General features: G+C 37.4%; 1 protein-coding gene across 2 annotated transcripts in view; it reads left to right on the top strand.

The window, feature by feature from the left end:
• The window catches only part of Plbd1 (phospholipase B domain containing 1), a 69,880-nt gene that overhangs the window by 33,007 nt on the left and 26,012 nt on the right, over positions 1-10,861 (top strand). For both annotated transcript variants that reach the window (XM_004626199.2, XM_023709497.1), the window contains exons 3-4: positions 3,831-3,914; positions 7,152-7,290. In XM_004626199.2, the coding sequence (XP_004626256.1) occupies positions 3,831-3,914; positions 7,152-7,290 (223 nt within the window). The remainder of the gene's footprint in view (positions 1-3,830; positions 3,915-7,151; positions 7,291-10,861) is intronic.

Below are 10,861 nucleotides of genomic sequence, written 5' to 3'. Positions count from 1 at the left end.
TGGTATTTTAGGGAAGGGTCTACAGGGTGTTCAGGGTCTCACTACTAGATTGGACTCATAGTGATCCGCCTGTTTACAGCCTCCCAAGAGCTGGGATGACAGGCACATGCCACCACGCCCAGTCTTGGGTGGTCTCTTGCTTACAATTCTGAGCTCCTTGAATCAGTGAAAGACATCAAAATAAAATACAAACTAGGGCGTTAGGAAAACTCTCTGTCTTAGGTAAGCCTTCAGGTATAGAGGGCTCACAGTCTGATATGCAAACTCTGCTTTAAAATTATGTCAAGTGATGGATTAAATATATAAAGAAGACATCATGGTGATATAACAGCACCCCAAGCAAGATAAGCGTCTCCTGGGGGCCAGAAATATGTGTCTCAGTGGCACGATGCCTGCCTGGCAATCCTAAATTGGATTTCTGCTACCCACCTCACTCCCCCCAAAAAAGATGTGTCTCTTGAAGTAAAAATGGAATAGAAAAAAAGTGACCCACTATGGCTGTCCTGCCCGTGAGTCGGAGGCAGGCAAGGTTGTCCCTGCTGAGGAGGGCTGAGCCAAGGTTGGGGAGAGAAGTGACTTCATTTCCTTTAACTTTATAGACTAGGAAACTACCAACGATGTCTGTTGATGGGCCTCTGTCTCGCTCAGTCTCGCATCACTATAATGAAATACCTGGTAGAGGGTACGTGTGGCATAAAGAGAAGTTCATTTGGATTTATGTTCTGTGGGCGCAAGTCTAAGGTTAGGGTGCACCACTGGGCAGGGGGCTTTTAGGATGGTGCCGCTGTAGAGGAGCATGAGTTACAGCGATGTCACATCTTGAATGAGGAAGAATGGAAGACAGAGGGGGAAGAACAGGAAAGAGAACAAAGAAGATAGGGTGCTGGAGTCCCTTTTAAGGCCCAAGTACAATGGCCTAAGGGCTTCTCCAAGACATTCCATCTCCAAAAGGCTTATAGTATCTCACAGTACTGCTGCCCTGGGAAAACTACGTGGACCTTGGGAGAGAACTCATCCCAACCGGGGCAGCATCCTAGATTATAGGAACTTAGCAATTTGGATATGTAGACAAGCTGGAGGGGGGTAAAAAAATCATTCCCGTGGTGACTTATTCCCAGATGTATCTGCAACATTCCACAGGTTGGAACTCCAGGACTCAGATGGAAGCGGAGAAAAATGTACACATAAATAGATGAAAATCTTAGCACACCAGAGCTTAAAAATCGCTCTTGCTCTCACTCAGAAAATTAGTTAGCTAAATCAAGCAGGACATCATGAATACACTCCAACCTAATTTTATAACTATTTAACAAAGACTTTAATTTAATTGGTGCTTTACATTATAAATGAAAGAAAATTTGTGGGACTTTGTATGAAAAAAAAAATAAACTAGAAGACATATCTCTTCAAAAACTACCTGTTAGAAATACTATGAGACAATTATAAAATTATAGTAATTTTTAGCATTTTATAGACAAATCCTAGACTGGACATAATTAGACAAAGAATTTGAATCCAGTATCAGTTTTGAAGGATTTATAAAATGCATAAGGCTAAAGAACTAAAAGATTAACAATAATGAAAGGGTTGTGATTAAATATAGTGGTTAGATTAAAACTCTGACATAGGCCAATTAAGAATTCCAGAAAAAGAGACCGGAGGAAATTGCAGATAATAAATAATAGCTAGGGAGGTAAGTGATAATTTTACCAAAATTGAAAAAAAGTCATGAATTCCTTACTGGAATATATGGCCCATATAATTGCTACAACTGTGAATGAAACTACAGAAAATTAAAGATGAGAATAATCTTGAAAGAGACATGAACTTCAAAGAAGTCTTAGCTAGACAGCACGCTTCTCGTCACCAACCACAGAGTCAGACAATATCAAGGCAATACTTTAAAGGCACCAAGGAAAAATATCTAACTAGAATTGTATAGTTATTTAATTTTGCCCAAGTATGGGCAAAATAAGGATACTATATTTTTATATGTATCAGTTAAAACTATTTAACACCCACAGACTTCTATTAAGTGATTAAAGGATATACTTTAGTAAGACTAACAGGTAGGAAACTTCAGAATAGTCCTTGTGTCAAAGAGCAATAATCAGGATAAGAAGAAAAGTTTTACTGAACCATAACATGATGGGGAATGTCCATGGGTAATGCTTGCTAAAATACACTTTATGTCTGGAGCAAAAGATAATTATCATTCATTTAGACTTCAAAAGAAAATATGATCATTAAAATAATAGGTTTGTTCTATAATTTCTAAATTAGTAAATGAAAAAGTATATTGAAATAAAACATGAAAACAGGGACAAAAAGGATAGTAAATAAAAAACAAGATATAGAACAAATTTTCAAAATTATTAAAATTACAGTAAATGTAAATGGATCATTTTATCAAATAAAAATATTCCCTAGAACATAGATAAGAAATTTTTGGTCTTTTAAGTTTTAAAATAGAGTGCCTGTATTCTGGTTTCTCTTCAGATTGTATAACTCTTTCACTTTTTAGAATAAAAAAACCCAAATACCCAATAATCTTATGAGGAGTAAAAATTAATGAAGAAACTATTTAAATCCACAAAATTGTTGGAAACTATAAAATCTGACGATGACATCTGTTGGCAAAGCTGGAAATGTAAATTACTGCTACAAGAAGTCCCCAATTTAAGAACATTCAAGTTGTATATTTTCACAGGTGTACTGTGTAAGATTCACTTTGTTGGATTAAGTCCAATTTATAAACATTCTCCCAGAACAGAAATAACTTGTTAATAAACTGGGGACTTACTGTATCATTATGGAGAATAATTTGGCAATATTTAGAAAAAAACACATTTATATATATTTACATATGAATTAACCTCAGAAAGCATATATAATGTAAAGTTTTATATTATGTATTTATATTATATCTAAATTTTATATATTTATTTATATAAAAATTTTATTATGTATTTATATTATAAAATTTTATATCTATAATTCAATAAAATTAAGTAGTATCTACTACTTTGGGTGTTTACTATATTCTATGCTTTTATTCATGCTGAAAATATTTTTCAATTTCATATATATACAAGGAATAAACTAGTTATGATAGTTTATGATAACAAACAATTTAAAACCAGTAATATAGCTGCCATTGGAGTACATATATAAATTGCTATATAGTCATACTGTGAAATAGTATCACAAGCTGAAAAGATTTAAACTGCAAATGGTAACATGTTTCTTTTAAAAGCATGTTAAATTAGTGTCAAGAAACTGTGCAAAAGGATGTTAACTCTAATATTTTGTTCTATGTGTTTAAACATATGTGACAAGTATGAAAAATATAATGATTTCATAAACTTAAGTAGTAGATACTTTGGAGTTTGTCTAATTTTGTACTTTTTTATATTGAAAAATATTAATTTTCAGTGTGAATTTTACTTACCTAAAAAATTAGTAGAGGGCCAGCAGAATAGCTCAGCAGACTAAGCTCCTGCTTTGGCAAGTGCAGGGCCGGGATTTGATCCTGGTACCACATGCCATGCCAGCCCCACCCCCAGGCCACACTGAGCCAGCCACCGAAACTGGGCATGGTGGTGCACACCTGTAATACCAGCGCTGGGAGGCAGAAAACAGGAGGATCACTACGAGTCCAAGCTGCATAGTGAGACCCTGTACCAAATACATTAAAAAAAAAAAATAGTAGAGAAGGTTTGCAATTGGCCACCTACTTATTAGCCAAAATATAATATGGGGTAAGTTACTATGATAGATAAATCCAAGAAGAAAAATAGGACTGTAACGATTTCCATTTATCATTTCAGACACATGAAGGACCACTTCACAAACCTCTACCCCCAGGTGATCAAAATCCCTTCTATCATCGATCGAGTGCAAGATTTTATGATGTAAGTATAAAAACTTTCCTCTTCTTAAGGCTGCTAAAGCCTACATGTGTAACTTTAGGAATTATTCCTTTTCCAATTTTTATTTTTTATCTGTTTAGCAGAACCGTAAAGTTGAGGGTGTAGCATTTTTTTGGTCACAGAATGACAATTGGTGGTAGATACATCCTCTGATTTAGCTCCTTCAGACGTCAAGCTGAATTTCACCTTCTCAGTTGCTAACACAGAAGACACTGCCAGAGGACAGCGGACAAGACAGAGGCCTGAATCTCTCCCTCAGGGTGTCCTTCCTCTTCTCATAGTGATGTCTTTTCTCTCTCTCTAGCCCTTGAAGCATAAGACTGATTTTGTCATCAAGGTATATAAATGTGGTCTAGGAGACCCACCTTTCTCCCTTAGACTATTTCCATTGATAAATTATTAATTTTAATTTCATGAGTTTTGTTATATTAAGTAGTGAGCACTTCAAAGGAAAAAGGTCACAAAATTAAGGAGTCTTTCATATTTATAGTTTATAACAAAGCATCCACATCAATTAGTTTTTGGTGTAGAGTGTCCAAAATAGAACATCAGAAATAAACTCCTGTATGAACAGTAATGAAAATACTAATAGCAGTCTACCAAAAACAAAAACAAAAAAAACTCACAGCCAGCCAATAGCTCAGCGGATTAAAGCGCCTGCAAGTAGACTCAGGGGCTGGGAGTTCAATCCCCGGTCCTGCTGTGCTGACCCTGCCCCCAGGGTGTGCTGAAATGGCAATTGAGACTGGGTGTGGTGGCGCATGTCTATAATCCCAGCTGTTGGGAGGCTGTAAACAGGTGGGTCACTGTGAGTCCAATCTAGTAGTGACACCCTGAACACCCTGTAGATCCTTCCCTAAAATAAATAAATATTTTTAAAAATACTCTTTATTTCAATTATTACATGTAAGGCAGTCTGAACACAGGCAGCAGCACGTTCCATGCACGTGCAGTGCTTACTCGGACAGCGCACGTCTTTTGCGTTCTTGACCTTTTTGTAAGATACACTTGACATCTCAGTGGGCTTTCTGTTTTGTCAGGGGATTTTATTATATTATATTATACAGTGTGTAGTTAACAGAACAAAATACCAGTAAAATAAAATATTAAATTCTTAAGATGTATTGTGTATAGAATAAACATCAACATTTATACTTGAACTGTGCACTTCCTTACAAAACCCAAAAATAACATCAGAAATAAACACACACATGAATTGCAATGAAAATGCTAATAGCGCTCTACAAAAAAAAAAATCTTTACTTCAGTTATTACAGTTAAGCATGCATGACAACAGCAAATTCCACATGCCTGTCTCACACTGACAACATGTGTGTTTAGTTTTCCTTTCCCATATTGCAGTCTCATCACTTCTCTTTTTGATTTGTTAGGAGCAGACTATATACTATACGATATGCATTTCGGGAAATAAGATGTCAATAAACTAAAATATCACTTTTGCAATGAATGCTTAAACAGACATCAACATTTTCACATCAGCTGTTTACTTGATTACAAAACCTAAAAGATAACATAAAATATAAGAACCTATGTGAATTACACTGTAAACGCATCCAAAAGTCTACCTTAGAAAGAAGCTTTTCCTCAAAGGACACAACCAAGGCAGTCTTCACACATGACAACTTCGTGTCCCATACACAAGCACCGCTTGCACTGATATGATAGTATGCATGTTTTGTTTTCCTGTACTTTTGTGTTCAGCACCACTGACATCCTGTTTTCCTGTTGTCATACTAGGTCATTGTGTTGCTGCACCTACCTGTCTACCTGTTGGCTCACCAGTGTGCTCCACAATTCTTTGCATAGTTCTCTGGTGGAAACATTTTGTTTTTCCTCAGCTATAAATGAACTCTTATGAGCTCCATTCCCAATCCTCTCCAGAAAATTTCTCTATGATATTTTGCATTTATTATTTTCTTTGTAAACTATCAAACTATGTATGCCACATATATTTAGGATTGAGCGAAACACAACCATTGGCCAATGCTTTGTGTTTCGAGTGACATCATATTTGCTGCATAACTCACCAACATGTTCAGTTTTGTCATTGAAAGTTTCCATTTCAGGCTTCCATTTTGTCAAGGTTTCCCTATCAGTATTCCTATCATGGTGAAAAGGTGACATCAGGAGTACCAGTTTCTTTGTCACATATGAGGCCAATGATCTATCTTTCTGAAATTTAAAGATTGTACTATACAGTTCTCTGTTTAGTAAGGGATGGGGCCACTGGTCCCGGGGCTTATGGTGCTTCCCTTTTTTGGACCTGTCTAGTAACTGGCTAGTCTCAGGTGTTATCTGCAGTCATAATTCTTGACATCTTTTGAGAATACTTCAATTTTAAGAAAGTTTTCAAAAGAACAAAATTTTAAATATTATATTTATAGAATGATGACAGGAGATTAACAGAAGGGCTCTCGATTTAACCTTTGAAATCATATACTAAGCAACTTCTCCAGAAATACTAACGGCTCTGCCAAGACTCACTTAAAAACGGTGGGCTCAATCTCATGCAGCACAGCACTGTATTGTTCTAAGACTGATCTAGAGATGGCCTGAGCGAATCAGAAATAGCTTTCTGTATATAAGGTTATAGCAAATCATCCCCTGTGAATTACAGAAAACTAGGAGAAAAGAGAATGAAAGAGCCATTAAAAAAAAACATACTTTTTTGCTACGTATGCTAAGACAGAGACATGGAGGCAGTTATTAATAACAACTGAAAAAAAAATAACTGAAATGGAACAAGCCATAAGCTATGGAAGTGACCTGTGAGAGAAGCATATAAACCGTCGTGTCCTCAAGAGGCTTTTCTCCTGCTGTTTGACGTTACTGTGGCAACATACAAAAGTAGTCAACTACTTACTGAAGTGTTGTAGTTTTATGTGAAATGCATATGAACAGGTTGTGCTTGATTTTCTTAGGTCTTGATGTCACAGATAGGTTAATATGACACTTGTATTTTGGTTCTTGATAGAGCTCAAAAGAAACTATAAAAGAGTATGTGTAGCGTCCAAGGAAATTAAAATCATTTAAGGCATGCCCTGAAATTCTTTTAAGTAACTAGAATGTCCTCAGCTCTAGAATTTAAGCCACACCAACCTAGATCTTTTGAGTATATAGTCTCTAAACGCCTAGTTTGATTTAGCTGTAGGTGAACAGCCCTTGAGCCCTCTAGTACCAACCTAATTTCTCTTTCAGAAAGCAAGACAAGTGGACTCGGCAAAACATTGGAGAGCACAAGAATGACTCATTTTGGAGGCACACTGGCTATGTTATGGCACAGTTAGATGGGCTTCATGTAGGAGCCACGCGGAGGGCTGCAGCAGAAAAGATAAAGGTAATGCTGCAGGACTTTCGTCTAAAGAGACGGGGCACGGAGGCCTTTTTTCCAGAAGCAGCTTTATTTGGGCTGGTGCTAACTCAGCGAATCATACCCAAGGGCTGAGTGCCAAGCGTGGAGTAGCTGCGCCCTTCGTACAGTTTTTGTGTCTTTGCTCCCCTGTGTGGGCACACAGTCTGGTTGGGTATACGCTAACATTCTGAGTCCGGTTCTGTATGATTTATGTCCCACTTACATCAGAACTGCTCATGGGTACACAGAGGCTGATACGGCCATGCTGTAAAAAGTTTCCAAACTCACACTTGGGAGGGACCCTACCACAGAACGATTTTGAAGAGGCTGCGCAGACTTTATATGGCTAAGATACTGAAAGTGAGTAAGGTGTTACGATGCAATAAATGCAGCACTATTTGTCTCAAGGAATAGACTATCATCCTAGGTTGATCTGTTCCTAAATTGAAATGTCATTTCAAAAACCCCTTTCTCCATAGAGGGGAGCAAAGACACAGAATTTGAATTCAAAACACAAATAAAAAATGTTTCTGTGTTTTTTCAGTCTTTCATAGTACTATGCTCGGGATAAGCTTTAAAAGACTGGCATGAACATATTGTCTTTTTAACTAACCTGGAAAGATTTCAGTATTTTGGTCTATGACCTCCTTAAGGAAAGATGTCTAAGTGTACAGGTTTTGTTTCCCAAATTCCAGAACATTCACAGAAACACACATTAATTTGGGGGAAGGTCTATTGAATCATCAAGGGTTTTAAGATATTATATGATATATTTCCAAAATTATAGGTACTTTTGCCTCTTGAGGTGATATGTTGGTATATACACAAATATATACATATATACACAAAAAAAGATATGCAAAAATTTCATAGAAAATGTTACACATAATTATTAATAATATGAGTTCAACCTTGCTCTTAATATTATAAACACAATTTAAAACCAAAGTGATAAATATTTTCTTCCCAGTTTGACAAAAATTCCAGGGTGTGAAAATTCTCTCTGTTGGCAGAGCTGTGGGAATAGAAAAGGCCATCGCCTAAAATACTGGCAAAATGCTGTTATGAACAGGCGTTCTGGAGCTTTGTGCTCCACGCACGCACTTGTTGGCCCTTAGACCCAGCCAACCTCGTCCTAGTATTATCACAACGGCACATGGCCAAGATGCGACATAGCAGGTGTGAGAGCCTGTTCATTACCAAAGGTTTCAAGAACAAAGCAGCCAAATGCACTGGGGACTGGGAGCAGAAATGACGCAGCTGTAAGCAGAACTGAGGTGGCTCTCCAGGGCAGTCAGGGAGCGGCCTTTAGAGTTTTTCATTCAATGTCCAAAAGCAAGATAAAAAGTAACGTGTTTCATTGTCAGACACAGAATTTAAATTGAAAGTGGTTTTTGAAATGATATTCCAATGTCATTTCAAATGGCTACCTTTTATGTAAGAAAGAGAAATAAGGAAGTATAGATAGATTTGCTTATCGCTTCTGGGAGAAACAGCAGTGGATAACAAAACCACCTAAAACTAAAAAACTAAAGTGGTTCACTAGGAAGGAAGGAAGAAAAGAGGAAGGAAAGCTGCATTTCTCCAAGTGTACATTGCAGTATAGGTTGCAGAACCATGCAAGTGTTGTTAATAATTTTTAAAAACATAATTTAATTATAAAGAATAACTGAAATCTCTAAAAACTGAAAATGAATATATCTAACTTTGGAATGCATTGCTTTGCCCCCCACTAAAAGCTGCTATTCCCAGTGACACAGAAACAGTTGCTGCTGAACAGCCCTAGTGCCAGAGACCCTGGGGATGAGCCCCACCACCCCCAAAACAAACAGCAGCACCACCACCACCAAGCAAAAGCTCCCTGAAAGCGTGTGCAGTAATCTCACAGTAATAATATGGAGGTACTAGTATTTTGGAATTTGATAGAGAAACTTGGAAGGATGGATAAAGGAAAAATAAAGCAAGTAAGTGATTATGCCAAATGATTTTTCAACACAGGAAAAAACTTGATGAAGTAAAGACCCTATGGTTTTGTTTTTGTTTTTGTGTTTTGGTATTTTTTTTTTTTTTTTTTTTTTTTTTTTTTTTTTTTTTGTATTTTAGGGAAGGGTCTACAGGGTGTTCAGGGTCTCACTGTTAGACTGTACTTGTAGTGATCCGCCTGTTTACAGCCTCCCAAGAGCTGGGATTATAGGCGCAAGCCACCACACTCAGTCTCAATCAGTCTCAATTGTTGACTCAGCTTGCCTTGGGTATGGGGCCAGCAGAGCAGGCCCGGGGATCGAACCCCTGGCCCCTGAACCTGCTTTCAGGCACTTTAATCCGCTGAGTTATTTGGCCAGCCTGACCCTGTGGTTTTTAGACTGGAAATATAGGTAGGAAAATATTTTTAGCTTCCTTTTATTTTTATTTGTTTACTTAGTATTTTTTTAGTAAGGGTCTACAGGATCTACAAGGTCTCACTACGTAGATCGGATTCGTAGTGATCCGCCTATGTTCAGCCTCCCAAGTGCTGGGATTACAGGCACGCACCACCGTGCCCAGTCTCAAACACCGGTCTCAGCGCGTCCCAAGGTCGGGGCCAGCATGACCCATCGGGGATCGAACTCCGGCCCCTATATCTACCTAAGCAGGCACTTTAATCTGCTGAGCTATTTGGCCAGCCCTTTAGCTTCCTTTTAAAAAATAAATGTTTTCCTGTCTTGTTCTCTGAAAAAGAAATTCAAAATGATGAGAACCTAGTAACACTGATTATTTTCTGGCAGAATGTGACAATATAAACAATGTCTTCAAATACAAAAATACTGACCATGAATAAAAATTAATAAAATCAGTTAATGAAGGATTTATTATTACCAATCCTTCAATTACACTATAATCCTTCACTGGGGAGATAGCTCAGCAGTGTAAGTGCCTGCCTGCTAAGCTCAAGGTCCTCAGTTTGATCTCCAAAACAAATAATAGTAATAATAATAATCCTTCAATTACAATAAAGGATTTTTTTTTTTTAATTTCTGGTGGAACAGGGATTGAACTCAGGCCCTTGGGCTTGCCAGGGAAGTGCTTATTCCACTGAGCCATCTCCCCGGCCCCTAAAGGATTTATTATTACCAAAAGATACTGGGCTGGGGAGATAGCTCGGTGGTCTAAGTGCCTGACTGGCAAACACAAGGACCCGGTTCGATCCCCAATACCACATGTCACACCAGCCCTGTGCCATGCCAACTACTGAAACTGGGTGAGGTGGCACATGCCTGTAATCCCAGTGGTGGGGAGGCTGAGACAGGAGGACCAGTATGAGTTGGAGCTGCATAGTGAGACCATGTGCCAAATAAATGAATGAATGAATTTTAAAAAGACAGTATATAGGAAGTGAAAAGATAAGCTACAACCAAGAGGAGATATTTCCAATATATTTAACTAATATGGATTTTATATCTAAGATGCCAAGAAACAAATTTTCAAAATAGAAAATACTCAGGAAAAAATGAACAAAGAAATTAACAGAAATTTTATAAATGGTTGTTCATGAATATGAAGAAATTTTTCATTTCAA

The sequence above is a fragment of the Octodon degus genome, unplaced genomic scaffold (assembly GCF_000260255.1).
Source record: "Octodon degus isolate 3935 unplaced genomic scaffold, OctDeg1.0 scaffold00012, whole genome shotgun sequence".
Classification (NCBI taxonomy): Eukaryota; Metazoa; Chordata; class Mammalia; order Rodentia; family Octodontidae; genus Octodon; species Octodon degus.
The sequence above is the reverse complement of the archived record's forward strand: the minus strand, read 5'-3'. Positions and strand labels throughout refer to the sequence as shown.